Source organism: Sitodiplosis mosellana, unplaced genomic scaffold, assembly GCF_009176505.1.
Source record: "Sitodiplosis mosellana isolate CC-2019 unplaced genomic scaffold, AAFC_SMos_1.0 Smas_scaffold_38, whole genome shotgun sequence".
Classification (NCBI taxonomy): domain Eukaryota; kingdom Metazoa; phylum Arthropoda; class Insecta; order Diptera; family Cecidomyiidae; genus Sitodiplosis; species Sitodiplosis mosellana.
The window spans coordinates 448,433-469,332 of record NW_022595280.1 but is presented as its reverse complement, the minus strand read 5'-3'; the positions used below and the strand labels follow the sequence as shown (position 1 = coordinate 469,332).

General features: G+C 38.5%; 1 protein-coding gene across 3 annotated transcripts in view; it reads left to right on the top strand.

The window, feature by feature from the left end:
* LOC129569584 (uncharacterized) overlaps positions 1–20,900 on the top strand; it is a 128,918-nt gene that overhangs the window by 98,683 nt on the left and 9,335 nt on the right. For 2 of the 3 annotated variants that reach the window (XM_055448577.1, XM_055448576.1), the window contains one exon: positions 75–4,001. In XM_055448577.1, coding sequence (XP_055304552.1) covers positions 75–4,001 — 3,927 coding nt within the window. The remainder of the gene's footprint in view (positions 1–74; positions 4,002–20,900) is intronic. The other variant, XM_055448574.1, reaches the window with a different exon arrangement.

The following is a 20,900-nucleotide window of genomic DNA, read 5'->3' as shown; positions in this document are numbered from 1 at the left end:
TAAAGTGGAATATTCAAATAAATCGCCTGAGAAAAATGCACTCAAATTAAATCCCATTGTCGTTAACATTTCAGACAAAAATCAAGAGACAAAACAAACGGTATTGATGCATGAGAATGACGATGAAACAACCGAAAATATTATAAAAAGTCACCAGTTGAGTTTGGCAGACGACGACGACGACGACGACGACGACAACGACGACGACGACGACGACGACGACAACGAAGCGAAAGTCGATACTATTAACACAACAACCAGTTTGAATGTGTTGAGCGACGTCGACCATGGCGGCAGCAGCAATAGCGCCAACGACAATGGTCGCAACAGCAACGAAACGTCATCCACAACGCCCAATTCATTAGAAAGTGCATCCGACCAACGCACACCACACACATTAACACAAACACATGCACAACCGCAACCAATGGCCACTAATGACTCTGGTAAACAAGCTGAGCAAAGAGTTGAGTGCATCGAAAGCCAATTCATCGGCGCAGAAACCAATCCATTGGAATTGTTTGAGCCGTACGATCATGCGTTTGATTTCCCCTCAACGGCACCGCAATCGGTCGCAACCAATACTAACGAGCATGTACCAGGTGTGCAAACAAATGAATGTTACGGTTTGTTTGACGACGCTCAGGTAGATCGTTACACAGACACTGGCAGTATAACACGATCAGCAGTTGAAAATGAACGTTTGAACAGTACGGATGGGCAGACAAGTGGAACGACGACAGCAACAACAACATCATCATCATCATCAGCAGCAGCAGCAGCAAAATATACAAGTTTAGTGATGATCACACAAGAAATTCGAGCGCCATTGGCAACATCAAATGTAAATATCGTCCCTACAGACACAACGCACATCGTATCCGATTCCGATTCCTCCGATTCCATCACCGTTCAGCACACAAATCGACTGTCCGACGATGAATACGAGCCAAATTCATTGGCTGGCTATTTTACGCGATCGCTTGAAGAAGACTCGTTGAATACATCGACGCCAACCATCAAACGACGACCCATTGTTACAAACCATTCGAGTGATTTTTATTACAGTGAGCATTTGCCAACATTTGAAAATGATTCATTCAACAGTTCAGTGTTTGATAGTGAAATGTTAAAATCGAGAAATTTCAGTGCGAATCAAATGGCAAATAACAACAGTAGTCGCAGTGGTGATGACAGTATTAATAATGATGATGTGACAGTGGTGACGGGCCAAAATACGTTATCGGCCGTGGTTTGTTTGGAAGATGGTTTGGCCGATGATGATTCGTGGATCGGGAGTGGTGATGATGAGGATTTTGCCGCAGCTACAGCAACCGATTCAGAAACTGAATATGCTGAAGATTTGGCTATGTGCTGTTCTTCATCGTCGGGCGATCGCGAAGAAGAACTTCGTGGCTATAATCGTACATCGATCGATTTTACATTGCATACGATAGTCGAAGAGAGTTGTGAAGAAAGTGAAGTTGAGGTCAATGATAGAAACAAGAATCGAATGTCGGCATCGGAACTGGAGAAATACTTTTTCTTTGGATTAGGCGATGGCAAATCATCGACTATGTCGAATGCAGACACGCGTGAAGACAGTATTTCGGAAACGAGCAGTTTGTGCAGTGAAGGGATGGATTCATTGGGTGGCGCTGAAAATGCCAATGTTGATGTTAATGCGATGGCTTCATCGCGTTTGGAAAAGTACTTTTTGTCCACATTCATGGGTTTTTCGTCGAATGAACGTGATCAAAACTCCGATGGCAGTGGCAGTGTTGGTAGTGATAGTGAAGGCCATGCAAGCCCGGAACAGCGTCGCAAACGGTTGGTTCGTGCCCGTGGCACACCACATCGATCTCACAATTCGTCTCTCGATAATTTATTGGCCACAAAAGATGACAATCACGATTCGATTGCATCGAACGAGAATCCATCGCTTGCCAATGAATCCAATGATTCGTCCGAAACAGATACATGCGATGACACTGTGATACATTTAGAGAAAGACGCAAATCCAAATGACACGCTGAAACGCAAAAAGCAAATCAAAAAGAAGAGCAGCGACAGTGAAGACAATAAAAAGTCAATTGGTGCGGTGTCGGATGAGGAGAGTGTTAGCGGTAAAAATTCATTGACACAAGAAGGTGGTTATTCGGCTCAATCGGTTGCCAATGGTGCAACGAAGAAGCAAAGTAGCCGTGACAGCGGTTTCATCGGTAGCAACGATGATTTGCTCAAAAATGATGATCCACACAAAAATGGTGCCGAAATGAAAATCGAATTGGAAGAAATCGAAGAAGAAACAAAAGAGAATGTGTCGCAACAAGCGAGTGGTAAGCAGCAAATGGCATCGCCATCCACATCATCATCGCTGGCACGCAAAGACAGTTTCAATAATTACAGTTCGGATGAAGAAACGAATCTCATGATGTCGAAATTGCGACAATTTGTTAAAACGCTCGTTGCATCGAATGCAAATGCACAACGAAATAGCACATCGAAATCATCGACACCCATAATGAGCGGAGCGAATACGCCCAAAAATGGCACACCCGTACCGAAGCCACGATCAAAAGCCAAACCGGCGCAACTCATCTATTTCGAAAATGAATTGACGCGTTTAATGAAAACGGTTCCCGGTATTAATGACGATCAAGTGCGTGAAATTGTGGAATATTTGAGTAGCGAAGAGACATGGTCGGATTCATATGATTCGTCAGATTACACGAGCTCCGATTTAGAAGGAGCGGCATCATCGACCAGCAAATCCGAGCTACAAGAACAAATATCGGCTAGTTGTCAGCAAATTATTAAGAAATTCGAAGGTTCGGTCGGTGATCATGAAGGCGATATCGGTGATGGTGGTTTATTCGATGATAAACAATGTTTGAATCGTGAAACAGCCTTGGTTTATCACAAACTAGTTTCCTCCTTTTCGAAGATAAACAACGAAAAGCAGCAAAAAGAATCGAATCATTCGCCGCCGATATTCGCAAAGGTGATGAGCCATATTGGAACAAGACTGGTCGCACTGATGCATGAAGTGAGCAGCAGTGAATCGCATGCAAGTCATACGTCGCCAAAGCCAAGCGCTCGATACCATAAAAAATTACAGCAAAAAATCTCGGCCACAACCACCGACGAAGATGAAGACGATCCAATGCACGCACCACATGACAATTTAATGGAAAATTCCGAAAGCTATTTAAATTTGCCGCGCAGTAAATCGCACGATTTACTATTGAGTGGCACTCGATTGCAGCATCATCAATCGAGCAGCGGTGTGAGTGACATAGCAGCCGAAGAAAAAGAGGCCAGTGACTACGAACGATTTTCATGGCGTGGTAGTTTTGAGTCAGCATTACTAGCGAATGGTGACTCAAGAACAAAATTAACCCTACTCGACCGTGACAATTCATCGTCTGCTTCCGCTTTAGCAGCAAAGCGTCGATCGGCAGGCGATTTATTATTCAATCAATGTAGTCTAAGCCGTGAACAATTGGATCGGGTGCGATCATGTGGCAGTATTGGTGGTGCTGGCGCTGGTTCAACCGATGCCGTCAACAGCATTGAATCATCGAAACTGTGGGGATCGGAAAATAATAATCAACGAACTTCATCGAGCCATCATCATCATAAGCGGCCAACATTTCCCGACTCCGATGAAGAATCATCGGAAGAAGAACGACGCCATCATATTATGGGCAATCGTTCAACGTTGCCACGCAGTTTGCAACAAACAGCAACCGCATCTCTGTCTAGTACAAACTCACTTCCACGTTCCACCACGCAAAATGCACAATTGTCGTCGCAAAAGTCACAAAGTGTCCATCAATTTTTGCAAAACAGTGTAAAAAGTGCGCGCTATCGTCCGCCCGGTTTTTCGCGGTTAACATCAACACCGAAAAAAGCCAATTCGTCTCTGGGATTACCGTCATTATACACGAAACGAGATAGTTCTTCACGAACCCGCCGAATTCAATCACTTTACAGCGGTAAGCATACACCAATTTTCAATCATTTTTCAATTTCTCGTTGAATCGAGAGCATCGAAAAAAAATTACTTTTTAACAACGTGCGCCGTTGCCAATTTTTAACCCAAACTAACGTCATTTAAATGAACATGAGAGAGCGACGAAGAACCAATAAAAAAACAAACAGAAGCGCGAGAACATCGTGAGACGATGAATTGGGAGTCAAATCAATACTTCACTTCGAGAAAATTAAAAATCAATTTTTCGGTTGCAACAAAATTTACTCGTTTTCGAGAAATGTTGAAATTGAACAGCAACAGCAGCAAAAATACACACACCAAAGATTCAACTTTTACCATCGCATCGCAGTGGCAACAGCAACAGCGACCGATATTAGGTTTTTATCTGCTGTATATATGTCGGTTCTTTGTTCAATGCTCATAAAACATAATGATTGTTGTCAGCGCATTTTTTTTCTGTGTTCGTTGTACTTTTTTCATTCTCTCTGCGCTTCAAATCCATGGCATTGGTCCGAGAAAAAAAAACGACAATGCTCTTGGTCGTATTTTTGTTATTTCCACGCGGTTGTACGTGGGGCATTGCGCTTCGTGTAATGCATGGATGATTTTGCTAGCATTCCAAAATAAATGAAGAAGAAGGCCAGTGCTATAAAATACGTTCATTTTTTTCTGTTCGTTCCCTCTATCTGTTCTGTGTTGTGATCTCTTTTCACATAGAACGAAGAAAAAAAAAAAAAAACACACACACACAGTAGCGTAACAAAAGCGTCTTTCCAGTGTTTACTTTTCGGAAAAATCAGAATGAAAAACAACGTAGAATGACCATTAGAAATACAACATGCTGTGAGAATCGCTCGTTCATTTCTCGAAAAAGAGACGAAAAAATAAATTCGAAAGTTGTAGCGAAAAAAAATGAACGGAGCACAAATTCGCAACGAAAACATTATGAGCTACTGAAAAATTCACAGATAAATTCCGAGCACACAAAATTGGAACGCTTGAGTCGAAAGCGCGATATATTTCAGCATGGTTTATATATATGTATATGTATATATGTTGTATCTGTGTGTACAAACTTACCTTAAGTGGTCACTATTCGCCTATATCTTGTTCGTTGCCAATGTATTTGTTTCGCTTTTGAACGAAAAAAAGCCATAAACACATTTATATTAGTTGTAGCAGAAGAGAGTCATGGTATTTCTTCTTTTTCTTTTTCTTCCTCTCGTTTCGATCAAGTTCCGTATGTAAACAGTGTGTGGCAAACCGTTCGCAAAACCCACATGCAGCGTGCGTAAGATAATGGGTTCGGTATGTATGTGTGTGTGTCTGTATTGTGCGTCAGCGAAAGTCGTTGGCATCATCCAATTACATGAGTTTGTACGGAACGCTTGTCGTACATTGATGTTTGCTAGCTACATAATAATGAAACAGAAACAAAAAATAATGCGGTGTTGTTTTGTTGGTTAGTTTTTTTGTTTGGAGCGCGCTCGTTCGCACAATTCAATGTGCGTGTATAGTTTGCATTCGTTGGTGGTGATGGTGATGGTGATGGTGCTGCTGTTTTGGTGAACAACCGTGTATCTTTATTCGACCATCAAGCATCGTAGCAATAATAATTTATGACATTGTCATGGTCCGAACCAACTGTAGCAGCAATCAAACCAATCTCTTGACTGCTACAAGCTTTATGCTATTCTCGACACCCAGAAGTAGCAGCATCATCTTCATCGCCCGGGTCCCTCCCGAAAATAAATATTAAACGGGAAATCGATCTAAATCCTTTGAAATGTTTTGCCATTTGCTTTTTTACGACCACACTGACAACACGTAATTTCCGCCAAATTTTGTTCATTGAATGAAACGACAGAAACAACTAAAACCTTAGTGATAAATTTTGCGCGTACCACAAACCAATTTCACCTCACATTCCAGAAGCTGTGCTTTGAACTGAATCCTTTCACGCTCGACAACGACCACAAAGAAAAAAAAAACAACAACATCATCGTACAACTTCTTTTCCGCCTTCTAATGGCACATTTCTGATGACACATCGGGTGAAAGCATCGTAATACACCCCAGAATAAAAAAAAAACCCAGAGCATTTATTTCCACCTAAATTTGTGTTTAGCAAAAGAGTGTGTATGTGACGTTTTGTACAAGTTTATAGATGAATTGTGCGGAGAATTGGATGAGAAAACCACGAAACAGTGCTTAACTTTATTGCATACGCATTTTATTGAGTCGATCATGTCGTTCGCGTCATATTGTCACGCCAGCTACTATAAAAATTTATCGCATTCATAGAGTCAAGACCAAGAGCTAAGCTCACACACATATATAAAAACCGATATTAATTTCGCAAGAATGTGAACTATGCTCATAAAACCGATTTCTGGGTTTTTGAAGGTTTCTCATTAAATCGTTCCACGGAGTTACGCAAAAAAAGCGCGCGCTCCAAAAGCAAAGCACCTAAGAATGTAATTTGGACATCAAAACACATTTCACCACACACACTTAATAATACACAAATATTTGTCAGGCAATTGATTGCCTTAAATAAATTCGGCTAATAATTGCATAAAATTTACTTTGGAGGTTTTTGTTCGTTCACTTTATTTCAGGCACTTCATCTTTTTTTTGTTATTGAAGCGTGGGTAATTAGCTAGAGAGTCGCTATTCACGTAAAAGAAGAAGAAGAAAAATATGTAACGGTGAACATGACTTGAAAACATAGCAATTAAAAGCATTGCTAACAAAGACCCCAGCTAATAAAATTGTTGCACTGACAACAAACACACTCTCGAAACAAACGAAACATACACGCAACTCGCTTCTAGGCTTTCTTTTTTTCGCACTAAGACTCGCTTTGCCGAGGGGATTTAGCATGGAATTTATTTAATTTTTTATAATTTTGATGTACATTTTCAATGGAAAATTGTTTAAATGCCTTGCTCTTTGATCGTTTCTTGTGTGGTTCGTCTTCGCTTCTATTACGCGTTTACATGGCGATTTCACTCTCGAATGGGAATTTATGTGAACGATGTGCGACGGCAACATCAACGGCAGTCGCGCTGAATTCGCAGACTTTCAACAGCAAATATCGTTCTATTTGCTGCTGTTGTTGTAGTTGTTGCCGTAGCTCATATGCTAGCTAATAGCAATAGACATATCCAGAGCACGAGAGAACCATTTGTGTTTTGTGCACAGAAGATTGCCTTTTATTTACCACAATATTGACGTCTGCCTCTTGTTGCTAATGCTAGTGCTGTTGTTGCCGTTAATGTTGCTGTTGTTGTTTCTGATGCTTCTCTCTGTGTGTGCTTTTTTCTTCGCTTCATTCTTTTGTAACTCTCTCAATCTTTCTTTTACACACTTGAATCAAACGTGTGTGCGCTCAAGCTCGAGCCCTCGTTCCATATAAAACCATTCCATTGACTTGATGAAAAAAAAATCGCTCATCTCTTGTTGCGGGAAGAAATTGTTCGGATTGCGATAGAGACGATCGATTTTATATTTGAACATGTTCAAAAACCATGCAAAACAACAACCATTCACATCGAAAGTGTTCGATATTCCAGACACGATTTAATTAATTGATATGAAAAAAGTCGAGAGAGAGAGAGAGAGAGAAGTATAAACGATTATTAAACTTTTGAGCTCTTTTATTACGTTTTTATATGCATTACGTTTGCGGCGTGTATATGTGCTTTCGATGAGAATGAATTGAATGAAGGCAGCACAGTGAAAGAGCAGTGTAACGGTTTCTGCAGCAGCCGATTCAAAAGAACTGAACGTCATTTCTATGTTATTTTACTTTCTATCATTTGTTCACGCTTACGTATGTTTTATCTTTATTTTCTATTTTCTGTTGAAAACTAAGTTTACATATTCAAATTTTCGAGTGGAGTCGAAGCAGCCGCCTGTTCAACGAATGAATGATTTTTAATTAAAAATGACGATCGAACGGTAAAATGCCATTCACGAAACAAAACAAAAAACCACATTTGAAATCGATACATCCACCGCATAGTCTAGGTGGACTAATTTGGAACGATGCCAAAGTCGTCTATAGCACAGAATGATCGAGAGATAAATGCTTTTCAATCAATATAAAGAAAACATCGTAGTAAACAATGGAAAAAAAAGTCGCGATTTTTTTCTCAATCTCCAGTTTGTTTTAGAACATTTCCCACGCGAAATATTACTTATTCATCCTGTGATTGTAAATTACAGCGTTCCGTTTCGTAAACGGGCATTTTTTTCTTATCTCGATTTTTATTTTTCGCACAAAAACTGCTTGTTCATAGCAAAATTGAATTGGAACCCATCAATCAAGCATATATACTTAACCGAGCGACTCATCGCTTAGAATCCAAATCATTCGATCGCATGTAATGATTTAAATTAGCAACTTTAAGACACAACATACTCTCACACACACAGCCCGCTTCGTCAATATTTCGACATTTTTATATATAACCGAAGGAGATAGAGAGAACTCAATTCATCATTGATATATTCAAAATTTAAAAGAAGGTGTTTTGTTGGAAATGTTGCAATAATAATGGCACGACTAGCGACATATAATCCAATTGTGTCAAATGAGAAACAAGCCAAAGCCACAGACACCAAAAACCAACGGATTTCAGCCGAAGCGTTAGCGTTTCACATTCACCTCGCTCAACCGTTTCGGCTCCCTTGCTGTGTATTTGTATGTGACTGTCTCTTTTTTTCAGTTAAGTTCGCGTAAAACAATACGATTGCTTGTTTATTTTCGAATGGAATTGGCAAAAGCGAAACGTAAGCAACTATTTTCAGCCGTGGTCGTCGCAATGCATAATGCTGGCTCCGCATGACGTCAATACATAAGCGAACGAGCGTTCGTTAGTGTTTTGCGATTGCGATTTTTGACTGGTGCGCACCGCGAACCAAATGAAGAATGATTTATTCTGGAATTTTATCGGTTTTTGCATCGGTGGTTCGGTTTAAAATTGGAACATTTTCAACGTCAAATTACCGAACAAACCGCTGAATTAAGCTTGATAAAATGACGCTCCCAATTCTGTCAGCGTTCATAATTTTGCTTCGAAGGCTGAAAACTGTCGTAGCTAGGTGTATTGGTTTTTCAAATGAAACCTGAACGAAAATGGTTTCGGAAAATATAATGCGATCAAAAACTTAATACTTCAAATTCTAGCAGCTCTGGATGGCGAAAATCCCGAATCTCTAGATTAAATCGAACCATGTTTTAGTCTTGTGCAGGTTGACACTCAAACAATAAAACGTGGAGAAAAATGTAATCAACCCAAATGGTAAGAAAAACTTACGGGTTTCTATTGTGAGTTACGCGCATACAACAAACAACCTCAAAAACCACGACAAAGTTACGCAAAACAAAAGAGAGGACTGAATCTCATTCGGAAAAAGTTGGAAGTGAATTTTTTTGCTCTTCCAATGCGATGGTTTTAAAGTTGAAAACATCGCTGTTCTCGAATTGCAAAATGTGCGCTGCTTTGTCTTCATCACGGGCCTTTGTTGCGCAAGAATAAACACAATATTGCGACAATAGAAAATGTTTTATGAACTTCGTGGAGTGAGGAGAAAAAAAAGTTGTTTGTTTTGTTCTACGTGACGTTTTGTGTGTGTGTATATGTAAATAACGACCGGCTTTGCATAATGCTGACTCAGCCTTGGTAGCATTGTGTGTGTAGCGGTGTCCGTAATACAAATAGTAATTAGTGGTGAGCAACAGGCAACACAATACGGTGCACACTTTAAACCGCAGATGAGAGAAAAATTGCCACACAGAAGACAGCGTTGGAAATTTCAAAGAGTGCATAAAATGAAGCCAAAAATCGGCTAGATTACATTCCCAGTGCAGTGCACAGTGAAAAAATACAGCCTTTATTCGCTCTTTGCGAAACGTGGAAAACTTTGTTCGTCGTACAGCAAGTGAATTTTCCCTTTAATTTCGCTTATAATATGTGCAACTGCTGGCTGCTACCAACAGGTGGTTTCCATAAATCGCCATTTCTTACCCCCTGACGCCTGGCAATGCCACCATTACACTAAACACCAATACCAAAACCATAATAATAAATTTCAGCTGTTCTTTTCACTTTGCGCCGCATCTATATTGGAGGAGCTCTCACTCTCGACTCCTCCACAATGTATGCCCGGTGCACATTTTCAATGTCGTTGCTGCTTGGCCGACTTTACAATTTCTGGCTCGTCAGAAATGTGTACAGTGCACAGAGAATGAGGGAGAAAAAAAATTAGTTTTTGCATTATTTATTTTTCAAACAACAAACGTTCAAATCGATGAAGTGCCAAGATAAAGTGGTGGATTTTTTTTTTGTGTGCATTGTTTCTTCTTGTGCAAAATAATGGATGGGGCTGCCTATCGATCCTCACAGGGTTGACGTCAATACGCTCTTCCCATCGGCTGAACCAACAATGCACTGCTTAATATTTCAAACGATTTTTCATTGTACTGGGGAAAAAGGAATGCCAGCTCGCCCCGAAGAGGAGAGAGAGATTGCGAATAAAAAGCATCATATGAACGAGCTAGATTAAATAGAGAAAATGAATGGAATGGCATGACAACAATGACATTCGCTATGAATCCATAGCGATTAAAAATAGCTCGAGATATTAGGTTTTAAGTTGTTAGAATGATCTCGGGCGCCCGGGTTGGTATAACCATATCCATATTGCATTTGTGCTAATTCACTGAATCCATTTTTGTATGCATCCGATGTGTGTATGTATGTATGAGTTTATGTACATATGTTTATATGTGCATCTGGTGGTATCACAACATATGTGCTGCTGTTGCCTCGCCGAGAATATTTCTGTGTCTGCATATTGAGCGTTTATCGTTTGGCCTAGATAAATGCGCGCAGAAAATTCCAATGTAACAGGTTGCCAATGTGAAATGTAAGCAAAACGCTTTAGCCCACTATTTATCGATTGTACGATATGGATGATGGTAGTAACTGCATTCGGTCCATGAGTGATTGTACCGAGCACGAGTACCGAGCGTGTGTATGTTTGAAATCTTTTGTTTTGAAATTCCAAATGGCACAATAAATGGTTTAATGGTGTTGCTGTGATCGTTTTTCTGTTTTGTTTCCATCGATCCAGGCAATGAATATAAGATATAGAAAAACCGGAATTGGCACAGTAAACGTTATCATCGACGGAATGTGGAGGGTAAACGGGCAAAGGTGCCACCTTGTTTCGAGCGCTCCGGATTATTCCGGTTGAAGCTGATGAGACGAACTCGATTGTCTGTTGAAAATTAAGCCCAGATTTAGGCGTCTTATTCCTGATTTAAAAAAAAGATGAAACCTGAAAGTCATGTGTTTTCCATCATAAATTTCCACTTTACCGAGCAAATTAAAGCGAATGTGCAAAAACATTCGCATTCAACGATGCGTATAACTTCAATTTTTTTCCTGCGAATCTCAAATTGAGATTTCCAATCTAAACACATTCTCTTGCCGATACTTACGGTCGATAAAGAACATTTGTTCCCTATATAAAGGGAATTGTATATATCACATCCCTGTTTTGCTTCCAATAAACATAACAGAAGCGCTAGTCTACTGCTATATTACAATATTACAGCACATGTGTGTGCCATTGGTGCGTATTCGTATCAAGTGTGTCATCAATAGCTGATGTTACAAAATCGTTATCGATTTCATGTGCATACGAGCCAATAATCCAAAGCAACAGTCATCGTATAATGGCTCTGATTGCTAACACCTATCACATACGTATAATTTCGAATTACCGTTTCAAGTTCTGTTTATCATTCAATTCATGTCGCATCACTGAAAAATACCGTATGCTGCGCTCATGCCCGTTCATATTCTGTTCGGCCGCTTATTTCTGATGGGCTTCACGGCATTGCCGTTTTCATCGTCGTCATCATCATCATCGTCATACACGACCTCAACCGTAAAGTGAACCATCAATTTTTATTGTATCGCTTCACATTTCGGGTTATTATTCATGCTTTTTGTGCGGCGCAAAACATGAGCCATAATTTGAATACGATGCTAAAGCTCTGGAATGCCATTACCTTCTTTCTACTACCCATAATAATTTTTGAAACGACTAAAAATTCGCAAATAAATGTTTGAGTTTCCGTTCTTTTTGTTGCTACCGTTGTGAAATCCGTTTTTGTGGACTTGCTCTTTGCCACATCTGGAATACTGTGTAGTTTTCACATCTTACGAATCTTTCACAAGAACATTCACGCATAATGCTCTTTTTTCTTGCTACATGCTTTACCATTGGATCTAAGTAAACATTTCATGTATGGTAACTATGCTATGATTCTGTGTTTTTTCTTTATCCAAACAAGAAGAAATAACAAACAAAGGTTCATCTGGGTATGGTGGTGAATTTACCTCGGCGCACAATGTGAGGTATCATCTTAAAGGACGTGTATATGGCTCATTTTATACATCCGTTCACGTACCATTGCCATTACCATTTGCATCGAAATATTTTTTTTTGTCAGAAAGAAAAAAACGTCGCCTCTCATCCGGTACCTTAATAAATTTTAACTCGGTTGATAGTGGAACATTTCATATGCCACCAATTCCCTTCAATCGCAACACACATGGGAAAGTCGTCAATTCAGTTTTTCCTTTTTTTGTGTTCGATTTTCCTCTTTTCCGTAATATTACCCCAACTCACACACCAAAACACGAAAATTGTGTCTCGTTTTTCAAATTCATTTTGACAAAAAGCGAGTGTACAGCTCTTTTAAGCAACTTATCTGTTGCTGCGAAATGGATTTGGCAAACAGCAATTACCTATGCATACGTAAATTGAAAGTACACCCACTTGTGTGTGTACGCGCGCTGGCGGAAGTATAGTTGCGAATTCAATGATATAAACATATGCGCTTAAATTGTTTAATTCCATTTAAATGAAAAACTTTTACATGCATACAATTTACTCGAGTACTTAGGGGTTTTTTGGCGAATTTAATAACTGTTTTTTTTGCTCTGTTTTATTTTAAAGCGATGGAAATCGTTTCAGCTGTACATTGTACAACGTGGACGACGATGCTTATGAAAAATGACTGGTATTTCCACTGTTCATGGTGGAGCTTATATTCTGTTTGTCCCACGTATATTTCAAAGTACATATAAGTTTCCAAGTCGAATACGGATAAAAAGAATTAGCACCAGTACAGTATCAACCAACTACATAATATATACATGTTGATTCGAATGTAAACTGTTTTACACAGTACAACTTGTGCTAACAAACTTTCTGAACGTTACATGTATATTGAGGGATCAAAGGGAATCCTCAAACGGAATTCCGTAATTGAAATAATGTAAAGTGGTGATTCAACGGCAAATTGATTCGTTGACCAATGAGAATAATTACTTCATTTCAAGAAGCTTTAAAGTTGATGGGAGCGGTTCATTTCAATCAATGAGAGAATCTTTTAACGAGAGAATCTATCATTCAAGTGAGTTGGGTCGACAAATGCCAAAACTGTATCTTCTCTCTCAAAGACCAGTTCATTTTTTGCATTTCTACATTTCTGTTTGCATGGAAAGATTCTGTAAAGTCATAAATATATTTCAAGACAAACAACCGTTGATTAACCAATATCAACTCGGTTTCTACCTGATATTTGACAACCCAAAAACAACGACTATTGGACCGATGCAGTTATTGCTGTTGTCGTTCATTTTCATTTTGAAAAGTGCTTCGTTGTGAATTACCTGCAATGAACTCGAAATCACATTTTCATAACATCAACAAAAGACGAAGACGGAATAAAAGCAACACATAAATTGTATATGTATAGTTGTCTTTCCTCGTTTATCGTTCCGCGTAAATAGGCATTCACTTTGTCGATTCCCTTTGTTTTTTCCTGTCGCCTTCTCTCTCCCTGTTTCTCACTCTCTGCCGCTCCAATTTGTAAACAATCCATTGATTATCTTGGCACTTAGTTTTTATGAAGCAAATGTATTTTATTGCTTGTAAACCAAAGCGCACAGAATGTGTGCATGACTGACCAATTCGTTGTGATTTGTTTTGTGTTTGAAGTGGACCGAACGGAGCGCATCGAGAGTTCGTTGTCACTTTATATTTATTGCAGCAGGGATATACTGTATAGACACAAACGGTTCGCTTCATAAAACACATGAATGATAAAAGCGAAAAAAAAATAAACAAAATAAAATAACTGAAGACAAACAAATAGAGATTGAAATAAAGACAACGACGACGCGTTATTGCCATGCTTTCTCAGAACAAAAGATTAATGATAAAATTCACAGAAAAAAAAAGGAAAATGATTTACGAAACAAACGTGACTCAAATCTCGATTGTGTTTGTTGAGTGGTGTGTATATATATTTGGATAGATGAAGGCATGCGCTCAAATTTACTTCGATGTCACTGTAAAATAGCGCACACAAAAAACGATCTGTCACTTGGAATTTGACCAACATCGAATTGATTTCAAAAAGGAAGGGGGAGATGGTAGAGCAATCGTGGTCAAATCAATCGATATTTATAGCTTGAACCAAATGTAACGACTCTATTTTTGTTGGGACAAAATGATATGTTTTCTCAATTGCTCCGGACACAATTGACAGCTTGATCTCGCTGCCATTTTTTCATACACATAATTGTTTTTCCAATTCCATTTTGGTACGCCATAGCATTCAAGCGCAATGAAAATTGTTTATCAACAACAATGAATGCTTTATTTTTAAAACCCATCTAAGCTGGAAGCGCTTCGGAAAATAAACGGAAATAATTTCCGAAAACAACAGAAAAAAATTCGCTTACATTTTTCGTTTTCGAATTTAATGATAAAATATGTAATTTTTTGCTATAATGCGATTACGTTACTCTTTCTCTCGTTCGATATGGCAAGAAAATACACCAAATATTGAGTAAATGATTGTGTCATGATTTTAAAATACATCGCAAAACAAATACCACTTTCGATGGTTTATTTGGGTGGATATTTGTGAGCGGTGCAAATGTGAAGCTGTCGAGCAGCAGAAAAAGCAACAACAACAGCAATCGCAGTTTGGCTGAGTAATGAATTTTAATAATTGGTTAGACATGCTGTTCCAATGAAAGCGACGCATGTTCAGTATTTTTTTTTCGGCTTGTATGTAATCTTCAGCTCACTTTTTGCCTTCGCTCATGTTACAAAAATGCGCTTAACATTACAGCTGTCGTTACATATTTTATTCGCCATGTATGCTACAAGAGTCAAAACGTGGTTGTGGCAAATATGGACCCTCGACCAAAAGAGACAAGCGAAACAAAAAAATCGGCAACGAGTATAACAGCAATAACGAAGAATATTATGTGCTTTTGGCACAAATTTCTACGCGATCTTTATGGTAGAAAGTGCGATTTGGCGAACGACATAAGTTTAGATTGAATTGCGACGAGCGCAATAAATTGGATTTATATATCTTTGTAATATGAGTGGCTTGTATCCCGAACTTGTGAGCTCCTCACTCGCTAGCACATTACCCAAAGAAGCAAAAATGATATACAACAACTTACACCAGGGCCATTATCATCAAAAGGTTTTTCGAGATACATTACCGAATCAACCGAATGACAAAACACCAACGGATAATTTTCAATCCCCCAAAAATGTGTTTGTCTGTGGATGATGTGAATGTGGATGTGGATCATTTGGAAACGATAATGACGTGCGGCGGTGGTGGTGGTGGTGGTGTCGGTGTTGATGGTGGAAAACAAAATTTTCCCATCCGGTGGCGCATTTCAAATTCCGAAATTATGACATTGGTTGCTGTTATGATTCCGGACAGTGACAGTGCTTTGCAAGTGGAAATTAAAGACCATGCTCAAATATGCATGATGTGAAATGACATATTTTCGGTTTGGTTCGGGTGTACTCTCTGTACTCACCAGTTCCGGTCGTGCCCATACCAACCGAATTAACGTATGTATGGATAAAACCATTGGCCGTGAAATATCCACGACAACAACACACAACAAACGCTACAAAAGCATTAATAATCTAAACGAATAAGCATAATCTAATTACATCGAAAGAGAGAAAAAAGCATCCGCCAGCCAGATGGTTCAGACACACATACGCCAAGCGCATTGGGTTGAGCTCGCTCACTCACACTCCAATTTCGCCGGATGAGTAAATTCACAGTAATGTTCAGTTGAGCGCTTTTCTTCGGGATACCATGGAATCATCGGTTGTTTGCTTTATCATGAAACGCAATAATGTTGACGGTTCTTTGATAAGAAAATGTTGAACCATTGAAATCGTCCGGCGTTCTTGCTATGAGAATATGTTTTCTTCGTTTCTTTTTTTCAATTCCTTCTCGTTTCTTCTTAAATCACGCCATCAAACACAGATTTTACTGCCATTTTGCATGTTTTGATTTAATATAAAATTATGTCGCGTTTTGCCACTGATATGCCGATGCGTATGACCAAAGTGTTTTCGCTGTACATCAAACAATTTTCGCTTCGTGGTTTTTTTTCTTCATTTGACGCTAACGACTTTCGGTGTAATTTAAACTCAAAAAATGTTTTTCAGCTTTGAGTTGCGAGGGAAAAAAAGAAAAACATTTAGTCGAAAAAATGCATAAGCCATCACACCCAGCAATGAAACAAAAAACGAACATTTTTTTCCCAGATTAAATGAATGTGTCGAACTTTTTCAATGCATTGAAGAGAGCATGCTTTCTCGCCCAAATGGAAAACAAGTTTTTTTTTTGTTTTATTGACTCGTTTCGTGGAAATGCGCACATTTTTCGCCGCCGTCGCCTCTGAATGAAAACATTTTTAAATTGATTTTACCCACATTTTTTTAATAAAATACATTTCAACTTTGAGGTGATTGATAGCATTTGCGCTTCATAGCCACAAACAAAACAAGTTGAATGAAAAGTCAACTATTTGCCCATTAACAGCACACACACACAATTTTAAATGGATTTACACCCTCGAGGCGATGTATGATTTCTAACCATTTTTGCGATGCTCTTTTTTATCAATTGTACTGTGTTTTTTATGGGATTCCGATGAAATTTACTGCCGCAAAAATCGTTTTATCTGGCGTGAGCTTAGAATTTTCTCTGAATTGAAGTGTAATTGAATGAATCTATTGCGAGAAGGAAAAAATACTGCAGTTAATTAAATTGCCGCATTGCGAACTGCATCGATTTTAATCAATATATGCAGATAAAGGCTTAGAATCGATAATACGCTTGGAAAAAAATGCGAGTCCATTGTTTCGTGGAAATTGTTTAAAAGGTGTCTGCCGCAGCCAATCAATGCGATTCATTAAAACGATCTACCCGGCCGTTCGCATTGTTGAAGAATTAAAAATTTTAATTATGTGAACTGGAGCGTCTGCTCCACAGCACACAAAACCACAGTCATTTTTCAATCAACTTTTCCGAAAAACGAATAAAGCAAATCGTTGGAATAGCGCAAAATTGCGGCATTTCATGGCAAATTGATGAATATTATCTACCCGAACGGAGAACGCATTCGTCGACGCATGTTAACAACGTTGTTTAAATGATTAACACACTGAACCGTTGTCATGATAAAATTGAACAGAATCAATCGTTGAAGAGAAGAAAAAATAAACCGAGTGTGCTCTCTGTTGGCTCGTTATAAGACTGACTCAGTTTTTTCTCCATCGTTCATAATTTAGGTCAATGCTATCTGACACACCTAACCTTTTAATGTATGTATTTGAGTGTGTTTTTGTTAATATTTGCAAGACAAAATTGCATGAGTCAATTTTTATTTATTTCCTCGTAAATGACAGTAAAAGTTGGCACACACTTTATGGAATTGCATTTGCAGTTGGCTGAGAAATGTGTTTCAGGGAACGAAATCAAAATTTACGATAATTGTAGTTTAACAGTTCGTTGAGGCTGATGTTTGCAAAACCAGATTATACGTGTATGCTTTGAAAATCACATCGCAGCTCATACGGTTTGAACCACACATAACATAAATACTTGCGAAGAAACGGAAAAAAATCATGTTGAGCAATTGACACGCGTTTTCAGTCTCACCGTTAGCTGTTTTCACTGAAATATGAAATAAATAAAAAACACAGTACAATTGAGCCAATAGCACGAAAATACAAGCACGAATAAAAAAGCTTTCTCATTCGAAGTATGTTAGTTATTTGAACGTGAAACGTCAATGGCATTTCAGTGAAGAAAGAAAAATATGGTTGGATTGTGTGTTTCGGAAAAGAAAATCGAGTGAAAAAGAAACGCAATGAAAATATTTGCACTGAGATTCAAGTGAGATTGAGACAAGCATGAGAGAGAAGCATTTATGTGCACTGCTACTGCTGCTGTTGCTGATCCAGCATCGTATCGTAAAAATAGCCGCCGCAGAGAATGTATTGATTTTCTTTCAGTCGAAAATACTTCAATTAGAAGACAATAAAATGATTGCCGCGGCTTTCAATCAAAATATAGGCCTAATCAGAGGCTGGGCTATGAAAAAATAGCAAAACCCATAGTTATGGGTTATATTTGATATTCAAAATAGCCGCTACCCGAAAACCACAACACACACTCATCATCACTCGCACACACACAAATACCTCATGCGATGACTAAGATTTTATCTGTACTGCACAATGGATTTGACCCATGGTTCAAGCCATGTCTGATTCTATTGACCTTCTTGTTTGATCACAATTAATAAAACGTATGTCGAACACATATTCTCGCACTTTTTCTTCCAATTCATCATCGCACTCGAATGAAACAATTGTGTAGTGTGCTGCTTAACATGTCGTCGATATTATTGACTCTCAGTCGTCAGTCGTTTGAATATCGTGTTTTTGCTCGAAAGCAATATACCTGATGCGAAACGTACTCTGCTGACATATTTACGAATCTCTCGAATTGAAAGTTACCTAAAAAAAACTCCGAAAGAAACAAAAATTACAACTTCGGGCATGAAAAATGCATAAAATAACATTTCATAAAGAAAAAGTTTACTTCGGTTTTTGCAAATAAAAGTCATGCTGACGTGAAATTGACAAACAAAATACACACACTTACTTTGCCTGCTGTCACTTTTCGACTTACTCAAATCCGTTTCATTTGAAGAAGAAGTCGAAAAAAATATTGTAGGATTTTTCAGTGCGTGAAGCTCGTGTTATTCAATTGCGATGCATATTTGTGAGTGAATGTTCAAAGTTTTTTAATAACTTGCCACAAATTACATACGTTTCAATTGGCAAAGTGTAGTTCGGTTACCAGTTGCTCGAAATTCACATTCCCAACGTACATACAAGTATATTCGATTTGAAAAGTTTTACCATGCTTCGATTTTTGGAAGCCAAAATAAAGAAAACGACAGAATCAAATCGCTTCAAGTGCTTTACAAGTTTGTTGGTTGTGATTTTTCTGTTCGGGAGAAATTCAGCTTCTTTTTTTTTCAATTGGCCATAAAATTGTTGAGATTGTTAGCGAAATTGATTGTCGACGATACAAAGAAGAAGCAAGAACAATGTGGTTTGAAAATGTTCCCAAAAGAAATGTTTGCTACACAGTCGTGGTATTAAATACATAATGAATGATTCAATTAATTTGTCCAATGTGAAAACCGAAACGTGTGGCTTTGGTATATTCAATTCACAAGCGGAGGTTGTTAATTCGAACGCAAACCAAAGGGTTTAACATTTAATTGAATTCAAATGAAAAAGCCCCAACGCAAAAACCAAAATAGAACCTCGAAAATGCCATCGAAAATTGATTCCGTGGAATTTCGGGTTGAAAAAAATTCAGGCTATCGGGTCACCCACTCAATCAGGATATGAACAAGCAACCACACCAAGATCACCTAACATTGAGTATTCGTAAAATGAATATTCAAAAATTTATTCAGCTCACGGCGCATAACACGCGTCCACTGGCAATCTTTCTTCTAATTTAATGGCAGTAATAAAAATTAAATGGATTGAATGAAATTGATGAGTAAATTTCTAGTTATTCGGTGGTTTATTGTGGCTGGGTGTGCATAAAGCCTGAAATCAAATACTTCAGCAATTTGAATGATTACAATTTGCCGATGTAACGGTGTGTATTAAATTTCATGTGCACTTAATAGCCCATAATTTGAACGACGCAAATCATAAGAGATGAACAAATAAGTGGCTTTACACCTATTTATTGAAATTTTTAGTTCTAAATTCTACGCAGAGCCAACATGTAAAGCTGTTACTAACACGAAACAGCAGCATCATCAGCTCGGTTACAAGTTTAATGAATTGGCAAATGTGCCCGTTAACTTTTTTTTTCAATATCGAAATAATCATAATAATTATCACGTTATTTATCGACCATCGCACATACACAATCTCTACGCGAAACGAACGAGAGCGCTCTCTCTCTCTCGACTTTTCTTCTCACTTTTTACCGCAATTCTCCTGGAAATGCCGCAATTTCCCCGCAAATTATTAAGTATTTTCTCGATTGTGTTCATCAATTATCGATAATTATGGATGGTTTGTGCCGCATGTACCAATTGTATATGCAATGGAATAACATTTCAGCATCAAAAACCAACAATGTCACACCGTTGAAAATTAATGGTTTTGCTCTTTGCTCGTTTTTCCCCCCCCCCCCTCTCACTCTCGGCATGCGATTAGATTGTGCGAATATTATACCGATACACCGATAACAGTCGTGGAAACCACGACAACAATGACTACAATTTGTGAGCCCGTATTACCATGACGCGCCATCTCATTTCGCGCAGATGTGCCTTCGTGCGTTCTGTATTAGTTGGCATAATTAATAGGTTCATTTATTTTATTTTTTATTATACTTCAATTTGAATTTTGTTCC